Source organism: Vulpes lagopus, chromosome 6 (genome assembly GCF_018345385.1).
Source record: "Vulpes lagopus strain Blue_001 chromosome 6, ASM1834538v1, whole genome shotgun sequence".
Taxonomy (NCBI): Eukaryota; Metazoa; Chordata; class Mammalia; order Carnivora; family Canidae; genus Vulpes; species Vulpes lagopus.
In genome coordinates, this window is record NC_054829.1 from 93,784,142 (window position 1) to 93,801,081 (window position 16,940).

Genomic DNA, 16,940 nt, shown 5'->3' on the forward strand with positions numbered 1-16,940 from the left:
TCACGGTATCTGGCCTCAAAACCCCCAAAGTGGCAAACTGAGACTCTGAGGATCCCATTTGCTCCTCTGTGTTAGCTCCAGCACATACCAGTTAGAGGACTGGTGGGAATGAAACATATTAGTAGTAAATGGGAGTTGGAGTCCCTGAATGGGGAAGCGGCCTACAGATCTTTCCCTGAACCTGGCAGAGATCCTTCCAAAGGACCCTGAGAAGAGAGGGCTTCTGACCTCACAGGCACAGGGCTTAAACTAAAGGGACCAGAAGAGTGACCTGGGGGCAGGTGGTGGTGTTTATCAATGGATTTATGTTGGGGATTTCTGAACCAAAGCCCTTCAGCACTTGTATTGGGGCGGGGGGGGGGGGGAGTATGCAAGGGGTTGAGAAGGTGGAGGTGAGGAGAAATCACATGGTATTTCCACAACTTAGTGCCATCACCCAGGCTGAGATGCTTCTTCCTGTGTGGACAGTAAAAACAGGGCCTAGAAGGAAAGCCACCATATCCCCAAATGTGACCATCCCTTGCTGGCAAGGAAGGTTGAGTTTGCACTTTGAGGGGTCTGTTTTGTGTAGCTGTGACTTTGTTCCCCAGAGATTCTTCTTGTTCGTGACCACAACATCTCCCTATGGCTTACCTGTGGTCAGTCTGTCAGACGAATTCTTCCTGAAGTGCCACACTGATGTTTCTCCTTCTCTCTCTCCCTCTCTCTCATTAAGAACCTTTAAATGCTCCGACCACACAGAGTCCTCACTTTTACTCAGGCATGAGGGATATCTGCACCGCCTGCCTCATCGGCTGGTGGGAGGCTCCAGAGGTGATGCCTGTGTAGTACGGAGCCCGGCCTGATGTGGAGGAGGGGCTCCCTCCTCCCCCCACTGCTTGGCAATCACATCCATCCCTTCCTCGGGTTGCCTGGACAGGACTCAAACTCGTCTCAGACTGGACCACTCACTGTTCCAAGCGCCTTTTATTTAAGGCCATACCTCTGATTGTTCTTTTTCCCTTAATCTCTCTCGGGCAAACCCCTCAAAGTCTGGACCAAAGACGTGTCCTCATGCCTCCCCTGAGCAAAGCCACCCAAAGCCACCAACCTGGGACCTCTGGCAGCACTTTTCCCGGCCCACACATTCTGCCCTAGGCACGCTGGCCTTATTTATATGCTACTTCTTTTGATTCCTATGATTTCTTGGAGATTAAAGTATTTTTGTCATCCTCAGAATTCCTATGATATCAGCCCAGTGCCCTGCACAGAGAAGCTCCTTAATTCATATTTGTTGAAATGAGAGAAAATATTTTTCCTGCTATAGAAAGAGTCTGAAGCTGTCTCCTGACAGAAGCCCAGTGGTGTGTTGAGCTTCTTTCCAAGTAAATGTAACTAATAATATGGCTCTTTTCACTGTCAAATCCTGAAATGAAGGCAGTCATGCCACTCGGGAAGGTCTGCCACATATTCACTTTGCCGACCTTTTCCTAGTGAGTTAAAACCACTTCACGTGACCCTCCGAGGCCTGAGTCACCAGCCTTGGCTACTGGGCCTATTTATTTCTCTGTGGATGAAATAGGCCCAAGAGGGCATAATTTCTTGTCTCTCTTATCAGATGGCCAACAACAGGCTTGGAGGTAAAAGAAAAATAGACATTTCCATTTCATCTAATAATTTCAGTTGCTATTCCTTCTGCCTTCACTTCCAGGTAGGAGTAGGGTTTACTCTCAAAGAACACTTATTGCAATAATCGTTTACAATACCGGTACCATCTGTCTCTGATGCCATGATTCCCTCAGTTAAACATATGATTTTTCAACATTAGCCAAACAGCTGCTGTGGGTGACAGCACACGTTTTCGGCGCTGTGTGGGAGAACCAACTTTCCGCTCCCGTACCCTGACTCTTCTTCTGGAAGTCACCGCCAAAGAGCTAGATTTTCCTAACGGTTGTTTAAACAGGTAACAGAAAACTGAAGAGTAAGTAGACGGGGTGAGTACAGCAGAGTGGTGTTACTTTGCACATTTTAAATATTCTTCTTCATGTACAAAATGTGTACAGAAAGCGGTCGTAAGGTCTAGCAAATGTGGGAAACTATAATCGTGACTATTGTCCGGGAATCTATTCATAAAGCAGAGGACTCAGGCTGCCTCCCGAAGTTCCACCTTTTCCTGGGTTCAAAGCTGTGAACTGAGGCAAGGTGTGATAAACCAAACCGGGAAGATAAGCTGCCTTCTTTACTCTGGGAACTAGTATTGATTCATTTACTTATTGAGATTTATTTTTCACTCCTTTATTTTTTCTAGTGGCTGACTGAGGTTTTATGACTTTGATAGAAAGGGAATCTAAAGTTTGATGACAGATGCCACAGATGGTCGAGGCAGAGTTTACTCAAGAACTCCGGAATCCTAACGGCATCAATGGAGCAGGACTGCCCACCAGCAGCTGAACATGTGCCAGGAGCCAAGTTCTGTTCAGGGCACCTACTAACATTCACTCATTCGTCTCTCATGACACACCCCAGAGTTCATTTTACCTTTGAGGAACCTGAGGCGGGAGGGGTAAGGTGATAGTTCATGTCCCAGTGGAACTGTCCATTTGGGAATTTCCTACCATGGGTCTCTGTGTAGAGCTGAAACTAAGTAGAAGGCCTGAAGAGACTTTAAATTTCCTCCTCTTCACTACACTGATTTTTCCCTGGATGTTGATGGGTAATTTCCCTGTTACTATTCCCCGCATATCCCTCTTTAAAAAAATAAAGAAAAGTAAAACCTTTTATTATTTACATTTGGGCATGCATTCGGGCCCCTACTTTTACTCTTTCAGACATTTTCATTCCTAGACTCCTTCTCTGTGAGACTAAAGGCTTTGTCTCTTGTTAAGCAGTCTCTGGCCAGAGCACCCAGCGAGGAACAACTGGCCAACCCCTGACATCCCCGCGGTCTATGTCAAGCACAGCCTGGTCTCCCTGGGCGGCAACAGGTCCTTCTTGACTGGAGAGGCCAAGGGCCATGGCTTTATAAATGACTGCTGGTGAGTGCCTTGAGTGGTGGGCAACTGGGGAGGGGGCAGCGCATTCCTGGCAAGTCAGCTCATTCTCATTCTCAGAAGACAGCACTTTGGAACTGCAACCCCAGCCCACCTGCCAGCTAGCCCTGTGACCCTAGGAAGGAGGCCTGTGCAGGAGAAAGAAACCACAAATGGCCTCTTTTCTCTGTTTGGTTATGCTTTATCAGTCACAATATACCCCTACCCGGAGCTTTTGATGGGGATCCAGGTCTCAGGGCTCTCCAGAATCAATTGTTCAGAGCTGAGCCTTGCTCCTCTAGTCAGTACCCAGCCCCACATGTCCCCAGTTCCCCTCTGTGGGCTGCACACACCCGCATTCAGATGCTAACCACAGCGGTGGGACTCAGTGACCCAGAAGTAAAAGCAGCAGAGTGCCCCCTAATCCCCAAAGTCATCTGACTCCAGTCATTTCTGCCCTTCCCTCAGTGACATGTGTTCCTCTGCCACAGACGGCCAAAGGCCTCGGCGCACCAGAGGCTGGCCTCTCTGCCACCAAGTTGCAAAAGAAATCATCTTTCCTCTACGTTGGCACAAGGACGAAAGTCCTTCAGTTGTGATGGCACTTTGCAAAACTGTCTGGGCTCTGCGATGGGCGGGGGGTGGGGGGGAGGCTCTGGCTGGGGGCTGGGGGCTGGGGGCTGGGGCCTGGGTGTTAACGGGGGACTGGACAGCTCCCTTTCACTCGGGCCTCGCCTCATCCAGCTTTCATCACACAGCAAACGTTCACACTGAACAGAAAGCAGGCATCAAAGGAGCAGACGTCCTCGCCCCCCTCCAAAATTCCGCAGCCTTTGTTGTCACTGGAGCTGGGTGGTTATTGAACTTTGCAGACCTGCTGGGCTTGGAAAGTGAAAACACCCTCCGGAGCCAGCAGGGGTGGTGCTGTGCCCTGGGAGATAGGGCCTGCGCCTGAGGCCGGGCGGTTGCCATGGCGCCCTGACACCGAGATCATTCCTTATGAATGTCACCGGGGTCTGTGACTAAAGTTGTTTATGAGGCAAAAGTCTCAGGGAACTACAGCAGGACGTGGTGGCCGCGGCTGGGCTGGGCAGCTGTGGGAAGAGGGCTGGGGCGCCCGGAGCCTTGTGCTGAGGGAGACCGTCTCCAAGTGGGACATGGAGCGCAGCCGCACGGTGCGGTGGCAGTTCACTCGTCACCGTGGTGAGACAGCGACGGAGAAGTCGCCTTTGAAATCATCGACTGTCCTGCCGTAGTTTTAAAATAGGACAGTCCTGGGCTCTGGCTGGTGCAGCCAGCGGCTCGAGCTGGGCTCGGCCAGGCCCCGGGAAGCGCTGCCTCCTGACCCTTTGGCTCCTTTCCCTTTGTTCCTCCCTGTGGAGGGGCTCCCCTGTTCCGAAGGAGGGCGGGAGGACCTGGCACCCCAGGCTGCTCTGGGGAGAGCCACGCCACCTACGCGCCACTTACATTCTACCTGACGCCTGAAGTTCGGGTCTGCTGTGAAAAGTTACAACGTGACCTTAAATTCATGTCATAAAATACAAAAGACTTACTCTTCAAAAAGGATTTCCTATTATATTCTTCTATATAGCTAGCTCCCTGAGTTCACTAAAAATATTGTCCTATTAATAAATAGGACCCATCTAAGCGTTTCAGGACTTCCTACATGGCCTCTGCTGAGACACCTTTACCCTCCACGCCCCCTCCCACCCCTTCCCAAGGTCAGTCTCTCTCCTGGTTTCTTTTTTCTTTTCTTTTTTAAAAGATTTTATTTATTTATTGAGAGACACAGAGTCACAGGCAGAGTTGGAGAAGCAGGCTCCATGCAGGCAGCCCAACGTGGGACTCAATCCCGGGTCTCCAGGATCACGCCCCGGACCGAAGGCGGTGCCAAACCGCCAAGCCACCGGGGCTGCCCTCTCTCCTGGTTTCTGTGGCAGGAGCTTCTTACCTCTGACACGGTGCAGTGTAGCTGGAAGATCTGCCCTTCTCCTTCCACCTGTCGCACGCAGAGTTTGCAAACCAGCTCCACTGTGTTCAGGCTAAATCTTTCCAGGGTGAACGTGCAGTGGAGGTTTCTTTGCGACCCACTCCAGATATGATAAAAAGGAATTTCCTAGAGGATATAACAATGTAAACCACAATGAAGGACTAATGCTGAAAACAACTCTCAGATACCACACTGCCAAGTACTTTTCTTAGGAGTACATGTTATTCTATTAATACTCATGACAGCCTAGCATGGGGACGTCCCAACATGCTTTTTGAGAAAGCCAAGGCCTGCCTGGAGATGTTAAATACCACCACCACCACCACCACCACCACCACCACTCCCACCCCAAATCTCACAGCTAGTAAGTGGTGGAGCTGAGATATGAACCCAGGGAGTCAGCCTCCAGTGTCTCTATAGCTAACCAGTCTGCCACTTCTCTATCGTTTACAAGAGAAGCCATTGTATGCGATTTTTCAAAAGTTTAGCAAATTCCCAAAATAAAACCTGCACACTCCAGTCACTGCTCATTAAAAGGAATCCCTGCCGTGGTGTTCTGGAGAAAAGCAAAGAAAGTCTAAAGGGTAAAGCACTGATCCAGCTCCCTTTCATGCCTGTACGCTCCCTTTGCACCGGACAGGGGAAAGCCAAAACCCACTGCAAGCGGGTAACCATGGGCCCGATTAGCTGCCGCAGAAAATCCTTGGCCTAAAAAGCACCAAGCCTCTAATGAGCCCATCCCAGAATCTTGTTTCCATAAAGTAAAGGAAAAAAAAGAAGAAGGAAGGAAGGAAGGAAGGAAGGAAGGAAGGAAGGAAGGAAGGAAGGAAGGAAAGAAAGAGAAAGATGAAAGAAAGAAAGAAAGAAAGAAAGAAAGAAAGAGAGAAAGAAAAGAAAGAGAAAGAAAGAAAGAGAAAGAAAGAAAAAGAAAGAAAGAAGAAAGAAGAAAGAAGAAAGAAAGAAAGAAGAAAGAAAGAGAAAGAAAGAAAGAAAGAAAGAAAGAAAGAAAGAAAGAAAGAAAGAAAGAAAGAAAAGGGAGACTATCGTAGTTAAGAACAGAGGCGGCTCTGGAGCTGAATTCAGTACAAATGAGAATACCCTTCCCTCGCTTATGTGGTGGTGTGGGGTAAGTTAACCTTCCCAGGCCTCACTTTCCTTATCTGTGAAAAAGTAAGCAAAAGAGCACCTAATCATGACCTGCTGGGATTAATCAAACCCGATGAGATAAATCAAAGTGCACGGGTATCTGGCAGATGGTAACAATTCAGCCAGGCGTGGCTTGAACTAATATCAGATTATCATTGTTATCAAAATAGTATTTTCCTTTATGATTGCACAAAGGATACTGTTCATAAAAGGGTAAGATTTGTGGGGTTTTGTGGTGATTGCAAAATAAGGGAGAGAAGAAAGCAAAGGAAGAGATTTAATAGCAAAGTCAAAAGCCTGATCCCTCTACCAAGTGCTGAGTTATACAGAAGAGTCTGGTAGGCACCCCCTTGTGAAAGCTCCAGGGTGTTAGTTAGCAAGCTAAGAAATTTGTTTCCTACAATTTATGTGTAAGTACTAGACATACAAGACTAAGAATGAGCTGGAAAAAATCCTCCTTCACTCTTAGTAATGTTCACTGACATACCAGGAAGTCACAACCAGTGGAGCTGCAGTGCTGGGTATAGGATTGGATTTGCATGCAGGTAGAGAGGGATATGAAGCTTATCTAAGTGTGGACTGCATCTCTTGGGACTGGGTACAAGGTTGGAGATCCTATCGCACAGCCTCCTGGGAGGTCAGGCTCAGAGAGGTTGGGGGTCAGGGTGACAACCCCTGGAAACACCTCTGCTTTCCCATGTGTCCATGCAGTGATACTTTGGAGCAGTGTTTTTATGCTGTTATCTAATAAAATCCTGATAAAATTTTATTTTTAGGTACTATTTCAATGTCCAAACTGGTGTTCCTTCCAAGTTTTCAATGTAAAGATACCTTCCTAGCAAGGCTGAGGTCTAATTTGTGTCACATGTGGGGTAACGCCGTTCTTCTGTTTTTCCTTATGAAAACATTTTTGAGGTTGTTTTTCTTTTATCAATTCAGTGTTAGCATTTATTCTGAAAATGAAATGGACTCAGAGGTCCTTTTACTAAAAATTAAAAAATAACAGTGCAATTATTTGAAGGAGAATTAAGAAAAAAATACTTTCAAATATTCTAGAGTATTTTTCAGAAATCCTAAATAGCTCTACACCATTTTGGAGAAACAAGTACTGATCCAGAATTAATTTCAAGGAAAGGAATATCTTATGTCTAAATAATTTTAGATTTCTTTCTTGGAACTGTCTCCAATCCTTTGGTTCAGCTTGGGAACCTTACCTGATACTTTGCCAGCAATTTACTTTTCCAGAGGGAATGGGTGATATCATGAATCGACAAGCGCAAGTTGTGGGTGCTGCCTTTAAAATGAAGAGCCTTAGGTTCTTCTAGGAGCTGTCCTCCCATCTGTCTCTCAAGCTGCAATACTTCCTACAATGACATGCCCAAAGTCAAAAGTAAATTACTGAATCGTATTACTTCCTCTGGCTGGCTTTCTCATCAAATGAGTACGTTTCCTCACCATACCTCCCCCATACCACAACTAACTCGTGCAGACTCCCACTTCTGCAGCCTGGAGACCCTCCAACTGAAGGGTCTGCCAGTTTGTGCGTGACTCAATCCTCCTGACCGTTAACTCTCTTTCAGCAATCTACATCATATGTTCTGAGGCAAATTCATACAGTCTGCATTTCCCCATGGATAAGTGGAAGATTTAATCAAATCCTGGAAAATAACAATCAGAACCCCAAACAAGAAGAACTCCGAATGAAAGGAAAAAACAGGTAGAAATATAAACAATTAAAGTAAGTAGATTTTCAATGAACTTTTAGGGAAAAGGGCAAATCACCAGAAAACAAATCCATGTCTTGGGCTTGGCAAAACCAGCCAACAAGTGAAGATTTGGAATGCATTTGGGGCATTTTTTCAACTTTTTGTAGTTTCTTTACCTACAGAAAGAATATGATTTTTGCATAAAATTATTCATTGCACAATTTTCCTAATTATCAAACACTAAATTAAAATATACTCATTATATATCCCATTAGAGGAAAATCTACTGATGCAGATTAGGAGGGTTCATCAGCTCCAAATACTGAACTAAACAATTACTCAGATTAAATCTGGAAGAGAAGACTTCATTTCTCAAGAACTGTGGCTGATTAAAAATTGTGCTATGTAACTTTACTTATACTATAAAGATGTAACACGAAGACAAATTTTAAGTATACTTTCATTTCTCAAACAAGCTAATGGGAGTTAACGAAGCATTTCCAAGTACAGCCCCAATTATCCAAACAGCAGCAAACCATAAGTTATCAATGAACAAAACATGCGGATCTTCCTTTATTATCAGAACCATCCCTAGGCACTTTGCTCCTGTTACGCTTTAAAAGTTTTAGCGACACACATATGTAGGCAATCTGTGGCCGGCCAGTCCCACTGCCTCCCTTCCTCCCTTCCTCCCTTCCTTCCTTCCTTCCTTCTTTCCTTCCTTCCTTCCTTCCTCCCTCCCTTCCTTCCTTCCTTTCTCCCTTCCTCCCTTCCTTCCTTCCCTCCTTCTTTCTGTTTTAAGGGTTCAGGAAAACAATGGATTTGATTAAAACAAAGGGAGAACACAATCTTCTTCTTTGGTGACATTTCAGTTGGAAGCATGGGGTTCCATAAAACAGGCACCCATCCAGGTCATTCCTGTACTAGGCTCCTACTGGAGTACCAAGCCCAGATGGATCACAGTGGAGAACTGTGAGTATGGGAACCAGATTGCTTTCTACCCAGAAATACATCCGCTTTGCATTTGTTGAATGAATTCTAACCCACGCACATGTAGCCCAGTAAGTGCAGAGCTTACCAACATCATTGATTAGATGTAAACAGCTCATTTCGAGCTACTTCTTAGTGGTTCTTAGCATCCATCATATTTAAGTCAGGCTACTATTATGAATAATGAAGCTGCTGAAAGGTCCTATAAGGTGTAGGAGATATTAGCATGATGTGGAATATGGTCTCAGACACGGATTCCTCTAATTAGTGTTTAATGGAAGAGATGAGGTAACAGCGCATCGGTGGAGAGACGGGCACGGTCCAGCTGCTTCAGAATATTTACATGGAGAGGACGCAACCTTGCTGGCTGATGAGTAGCTATTACTTGTGACAGGAGTCTGAACAGTCAGCCGATTCCCAACCAGTCAGTCAGCTACCAGGACACATATGTTGTTCCCTGGCTCTGCTGTGCCTACAGCTCAGCAGGCTCTGAGGGTCCCCAATAAGCCATACAGACCTACCCAACCCAGAGTTGCACATGTTCCTCGTGGAACACTTCACACTCCGTTCCTCGACAAGAATCTAGCCATGTGGAAATGAAGATGAGTAAGAAAAGTGAGGGTTAATTGCAGTTTCTTCTGCTTCAGCAGCAAGGCATAATGAGCTTATGTTGATCATGTTCGGTGTCTAGTTAGCATAATAGAGAAAGCTGATGTTCCCAGTGAACCTGGCACCTGACAAATTCTAAAGCTAAAATGATGTTTGTTTATAAGCCATTAGAAGAAAAGAAACATAATTAGAAATCTTTGAGATTACAGTCATGCCAATCAATCAGTTCTAGCTTCTTTCCAGTACACCCTAATTACCTCATCAAGACGTCTAAAGAGCAATCGATAGTAATTATCTGATTACTATAGATCTTCATTATGTCCAAATTATCTCCCTGGGATGTCTAAAAGAAGATGCATTGTATTCTGGGAGGAAATTGTACCCAACAATATATAATCCACACCCCATTCCTACAATCAACATAGATTGCCAGAGGATATGGAGAACATTATCAGTTTTCTTGGCAGGGAGGACCAGTGAAAAAAACCCGAACTGCCTATTGGCCATGACCTTGAAGTCAAGAAATCTAATACCACATTTGAATGCAAAGTCTGGGTTGGAGTCAGCCCAAGAATAAGCCTCAGTCCTTGGTTTCTTAGGCATTGACCTCAAAAGGCATGATTGAGACTTCTCACTGGTGGAGAATGACGGCTCTGGCGTGAGCCTTTTTTTTTTTTTTTTTTTGAGAGAAAGTACAGAGTAAAATGCCATTTTATTTTATGTTATTTTACCTTTAAAGATTAAAGATTTGTCTATTTGATAGCAGGGGGCTGGTTAGAAAAGAGCAGAAGGAGAGGGAGACAGAATCCCAAGCAGACTCCCCGCTGAGCCTGGTGCTGAGGTGGGGCTTGATCTCCATACCCTTAAGATCATGACCTGAGCTGAAACCAAGGTCAGACACTTAACCGACTGAGCCACCCAGGTGCCCCAGTAAAATGTCATCTTAAAAATAATAGAGCCAGAGAACACATCTCCATTTCCTTTTTTTTTTTTAAGATTTTATTTATTTATTCATCAGAGACATAGAGAGAGAGAGAGAGGCAGAGACACAGGCAGAGGGAGAAGCAGGCTCCATGCAGCAAGCCCGATGTGGGACTTGATCCCGGGTCTCTGGAATCCGGCTCTGGGCTGAAGGCGGTGCTAAACCGCTGAGCCACCGGGGCTGCCCCACATCTCCATATTCTTAAGCTATTTTTCCAGCAACGGGAATGATAAAAAACTTCTACACTAAGCTGGGGGAACCTAATTTTTTGTCCCCTTTGATTTGACATGAACCCTGGTGATAGAGAAACTGTCCATCAGCATGGACCCATGCTTAAAGAAGAGGTCCCTCTGGGGTGTCTGGGTGGCTCAGTCAGTTAAGTGACTGCTTTGGGCTCAGGCTGTGATCTTGGAATCCTGGGACGGAACCCCTCCTTGGGCTCCCTGGTCAGCCAGGGAGTCTGCTTCTCCCTCTGCTGCTGTCCCTACCCCCACTTGTGCTCTCTCATTTGCTCTTGCTCACTTTCTCTCTCTCAAATAAACAAATAAGACTTTTTTTCTTTTTTAAGCAGAGGTCCCTCTCCAAGCATACTGCATATGCCTATTGGTAAGAAAATTGAGCATGAATTCTATGCTTCTTTATAAATGATATACCAATATCAACACATCAGTAAGTTACTGTTAAAAGTATGAGCTAAGATGAATCAACACAGAAGTATTATTATCTTTTTTGTCCCCAAAGTTCACTGAGTCTGGGCCGTGTGAGGGCCATTTTGGAGACCACTGGCTTTGGCAGGTGTCCTTTCACTGCTACTTCTGGGAGAAATCAGCCCTGGAATAAATGATTTGGTAAGAAGAACCCTTACCAAACTTAAATGTAATGTTCTCCCTGAGAAGTAGCAACTGATATCACATTCAGGATGTTCAACTTCAAGGAGACAGGACAAAATAAAGACAATGACCAAAGCACACATTAAAAATATTAAAGTGAATTAAAGATATTGGAATCAATCAAGAAAACAAATCCTGGAAACTGAAATCATCTAAAACTACATGAGTCAGAGATGACTTGACACATAGAGCATATCCCATACACAGGTTTGAACTTCATGTGTCTTCTTACACACTGATTTTTTTTCTGACAACTACAGGACACTATCACAAATGATTTTTTCTCTTCCTTAAAATTTTCTTAATAACATTTTCTTTTCTCTAGCTTATTTATGGATAGCATACAGTGCATAATGCATATAACATACAAAATGTGTTAATCAGCTATTTAATGCCATTGGTAAGGCTTCTGGTCAACAGTAGGCTATTGGTAGTTAGTTTTTGGGAAGTCAAAAGTTATATGCAGATTTTCAACTGTGTGCAGGGGTTGGTGCCCATAACTCCCATATTGTTCAAGGGTCACCTATATAAATTTTACGTCAGAAGAGAGAAGAAGCCAGCCCACTTGATACACTGGTCAGGCTTGTGTTCCATATTGCTATGTTTTTAACTGTTATAACTTCAGATATGTTACAGCAGATCCTACTTAAAAATATGCTGTAACTTATATTTCAAAAAGCTTGATTTTCTGAATTCCTTCTGCATGAAATCATTTTATTATACATAGGATACACAGAAGGAAGAGGACATAAAAATAACAAATGTATGAATCAATAAGATATAGCTTTACAGTTAAATGCTTTCCTCTCCTTAATCTTCCTGAGAGTATTCATTCAACATCAGTAAAACATCCATGCCCTGCGGAACCATGTCAGGCTCTGGGGCACACAGACGAGTCCCCAAACCCGCTGCACAGCACTCATGGAGGAGAGATCACCATGTAAACACATAACCCCAAAACTGTGCTCAGCTCTCAGCCAGCTTTCAGACAGCTGCTTTTGGATCACACAGTTAGGATATTTCATGCACCTTAAGACAGAATAAGAACAAACGTTTTTTTAAGGTCAAAAGATGTAGTCAGACTTCAGAAAAGATAAAGTGACCTTGGAAAGAAATGCCACAATAGGAATTAGGATCGTCGAGGTTCTTTGTTCTCAGAAACAGAAACACCACCTTCCTTTGCAAAGGTTGTCCTCTCTCTCGGTGGCACTCCCACCTAGGGCCTTGTTTTGGTTCTGGGTGACTCTCCCTTTGGCTTTAATGAGCTTGCTCTGTTTCAACGAGAAGGGGTCACTTTCGGCCTTCCTTTGTCATTTCTATCTCCACCCTGCAACTTAACATTGGGAAGACCCTCTCAGGAGTCACTTATTGGCAGAGGTATCCCTAGCTCCCCTTTCTGTGGCAACACACCCAAGTCCCCAGGAGCAGGCCCTGCGTGTGTGAGTCTAGGGCCCGCCGGGGTCTGAGCAATCCTCAGATGGCTGCTTGCCCAGCACAGGTTCTCGGGTGGCCCTGAGTGAGGGCTGTATTGATTTGGGAGGCCTGAGAGGGATCGCTCGAAAGGCAGGGACAAGAGATTCCACAGTAGAAACAAGCGGCTTTCACAATAACCAATTAAACCAAGACATTATCCATGCCCAGCCATTAGTGTGGGCCACTTAAGAGCCACAATAAATCTTAGCTGTTTTAAAGGCCTGTGCATACGTACACAGGGAGTCCCTCTGGCCTGTACCCAGAACTCTCCCAGGCTCTTAGCCCAGAGGATCAGCTGTCATCAAGGCGTCACAGGACAAGGCAAGAGGGAGGAGCCTTACAGCTCCCACACTCTGGTTTTCCTCACCCCAGAATTTTTCATGCTGCTTTATTGCTGGGGTTGACCGCATCTGCCTCCAGGCCACGTGTCAGTCTCATAGCTAGTGCGCGGGGGAGCCCCAGGCAACACAGCTGCACGCACTGAGCCACTTGAAGCGCAAGTTTACGGATGTGAGACGTCTCTGCCTGGGGGGCGCTTTGTGCCAGGAACTGTGTGAGGTGCTGGGGCCCTGGCTCTGTTCTCCGGGCTCTGTGCTCACCCTACTTCTGCTCCAGAACCGGTTTCCTCTCTTACGGGGGCTCTGCACCGTATGGCCTCCTTTGTTGGAGGCACGTGTTTTCGCTTCCCCTTCCTCCAGAAGCCGTCATCCTGCTTGTGGGTTATCTAGCCTTTAGCCTTCCCTCCGCCCCACACCCTACTCTCTCCTTTTCCTCACTGCCCTCTTAGCACTTCTTTCTTTTTCTTAATAGAAATCTTATCAGCTGGAGAAAGGAGGAAACAAATGATTAAACTTGAATCTCATATAATGCATTAAAATTTCTTCTGGAAGAGAAGGCTGGAAGGAGGTTAAATCAAGGCTTTGTTTTATGTTGTCTGGCTTCATTCTCTGTATTGTGTGGATGTGATTTGTCTGCGCACTCTCTATTCTTGATGGAAATGGAAAGGCCTGATTGGGCTATACTCAGTGCTGCCTAGGGGCCTAAGGCCGGCCCTGGGATCCCAAGCAGGTGGGCCTTGCACTCCAGAGGTTTTCCACCCAGGGACAGATGGGCAGGGAGGCACCTCACTCCATGCTCTGTTCCCAGTGTTGGACCAAGCACCGGAGACTGAGTTGGGCAGCTCAGGCCCTGTGCCCCACCTTTTCCACACTTCTATCATCTGGGCCAGGGGTCTCAAGGCCACATTCAGCCTCCACTCGGGCCTCATAAACACCAACCTTCAAGGGTGTCTTGGTTTTTAAAAAAAATCACATCTCCATTCAGATTTTATAGAACCTTGTCTTGCTCCTGTTAATTCTTTAAGTCTGTGTTGAGACCTGCCCTTGTCATGGGGAATGAGAAATTTCTCTTTTCGCCAGGGAGGCCTTCTGTCGCTCTCACAGCTGTGGGCCTGCATGCCTCCCAAACAGAGGCCACAGAGAGTGGCTGTCCTTCTCTGCTGGTCCCTGCCAGCGCTTCAGCCAAGCTGCTCTCCGTTCCACTGCGCTGATTCCTCCTCTGGCCTGTGGCCTCTGGCTGCAGGGCCCAGGGGTGGGGAGTGCACATCCAACTGTGGGCCACCTCTCCCACCTGCTCGGGTCACTGCTGCTGGCTTTGCTACCTCTTCCTCCTGAGCTCACACCGGGGTGCTGTGCTCTCCCCCGAGTGTGCCTGCCATGCCTCGTCCTCACGATAACACGGCCGGACTCTGGTGACCATGTGCAAACACTCCCCGTCAAGTCACTTCATTTCCAGGGCTCTGCCTGCTGCTCCCACAGCTGCCACTGCCACAGATGCTCGGTCAGAGCTGCCACGTCTAGCCTGCCCAGTCAGGGCACTCTGTGACACTTTTAAAGCAAAATGCCGAAGGGTGGCATTTGAGGAAGTGGCAGTGTCACTTGTCCACCTCTGGGCATATTTCTAAGGAGAAGATGATCCCTCACATCTTTGGAATTAGGAATAGGACATTTTAGGTTGTTCTAAAACTTCTGAAATCGTCTTTTATTTCTTTTTGTCACTGAATATGCCATTTTAAAATTTCCACATTAGTTTCTATTTTTGCCATAAGAATTCTCCATGAGCTTAATGACTTTATACAACACAAATTTATTACCTTGAAGTTGTGTAGATCAAAAGTGTGACCTCAGTCCCACTGAGCTAAAGTCAAGGTGTTCTTAGGGCTGCCTTCCTTTTTGGAGAGTTTGCTTTTTTGTCTTTTCCAAAACCTTCCAGAGGCTGACATTCTTGGACTCAGGGTCCCTTTCCTCCATCTTCAAAATCACAATGGTACATCTTTCTGGTCTCTCCTCCATGGTTATGGCTCCCTGGGACTATAGATAGCTAAGACAAATTCTTCACTTTCAAGCACCATGTAATTAGATTAGATCCACCCAGAAAATCCAGGATAATCTCTTCATGTAAAGGTCCATATGCCTCATCATATTTGCAAAGTCCCTTCTGTCATGTGAGGTAACACATTTACAGGTTCTGAACATTTTGTAAAGAGATATCTTTGGGGGCCTCTATACTGTGTACCAGCACTTTTATTTTTTCCTCTCTTTTCTTTCTCTCTCTCAAAAAAATAAATTCAACATGGCAGGTCATTTCCAAAATACAGGGTAGGGCAGGGCCAAGTCTCATGAGAGGATAATAAAGATTCAGTAAATCTAGACCCACCAAAAAGATCCCTGTCCCTAAATGGCTGACCAACTAGCCTGCCTACAGTCCTGAAACTCACCTCACAAATTAGAGTACAATTAGATTTAATATCATCATTGAGGTATTATCTTCACAATGCCGTTATATCTAAATGCCCATCTAGGGATAATGAACATCATCAAGCCCCTGTTTAGTGCTAGGAAATGTAATAACTTTGATCTCCTTGAATCTTCTCAGTGTCCCTGATGTAGATCAAGTGACTGTTAGTCAAAGAGGTCAAGTTCAATGACCAGAGCCACAAACCTGAGGAGCTGCAGGACCAATTGAGTTAGCCAGCCTAACTCTAGTTCCCCTACCACACCACAGCACACTTCCTTCCATACACTCAGCAGAATGATAAGAAAAACACATTTTCATCCTTATGTATTTTTTGCTGTCATTTAATACTTGTGTTACATGTACACATAGATTAACTTAACTGAAGAGACCAGCGTCCTGAAAGTATAAAACATGGGTCAAGCTAGCTGTGAGGTTGTTTGAGGGAACTGAAATAAGACCTAAGGCTAATGGGGCCAATTTAAAAGAGGGCCAGCCTTCATAAGCCCAGAAGAGGCAGGCTTGAGGGGCTCTGGGTTCTGCAGGGTCACAGCTGCCATGGAGGGGGCGTCAGAAGGCCAGTGGAAGGCATCAGGTGGCATGATGAAAACAAAAGCTTCTCCAGGCTACCTCTGCCTGTCTACAGCTGCAGCCAAGAGACTATCACACAACTCTCGAGTAGACCTCCCACTTCCTCTCATTTTCAGCATTTCTTTCATTTTCTCTTATTTTCCACATAATCTGATCTTTCACGGAGTTTCTATACTAGACCGCAGCCTGAATTAGGGTATGTGAAAGCTGAAGAAATCCAAAGAACACTCTGCTCCATGCCAAATGACTGCATGAAGAGAGCCAGCTTATGTTAATTTACATATTCAGTTCATATCGCGTATACATTTGTCAGAAATTCAATAAACATCACATGCTGCCCATAATGTATGCAAATAACTCTTCTTTTAGGTTCTGCATCTCAGGGTTTACTATAAACCTCTTTATTACAAAAGGAAAAATCTCAGAAATTGTACCCTCAGGATAGTGGGGCAGAGATGCCTTATTTCCATGTTGATGTATGTTTCTCTCTGAGTGTTTTAAAACTTACCCAAATATAATCTTGCTCTCTATTCATTTCTGGTTTTTTTATAGGAAGATTTAAGTCTTTGCAAATAATGAGAGGGAAAAGCCAATATTATCACTTTAATCACCCAAAGAGGAGGGAAACAGAGATACTGTGATCATTGACGGACCTAAATCTTTACGATAGAACCTCGCTATGTGAGCACAGGATTGCTTCTAAAGGGTCTTTTGCAATTCTTCCATCTTTATTCCTCCACATGAGCTCACCCTGCACATCGC

General features: G+C 45.4%; 1 protein-coding gene across 2 annotated transcripts in view; it reads right to left on the minus strand.

Moving 5' to 3' along the window:
* The window catches only part of UNC5C (unc-5 netrin receptor C), a 352,959-nt gene that overhangs the window by 8,826 nt on the left and 327,193 nt on the right, over positions 1-16,940 (minus strand). For both annotated transcript variants that reach the window (XM_041759298.1, XM_041759296.1), the window contains 2 exons: positions 7,359-7,508; positions 4,960-5,124 (listed from right to left, as the gene is read on the minus strand). In XM_041759298.1, the coding sequence (XP_041615232.1) occupies positions 4,960-5,124; positions 7,359-7,508 (315 nt within the window). The remainder of the gene's footprint in view (positions 1-4,959; positions 5,125-7,358; positions 7,509-16,940) is intronic.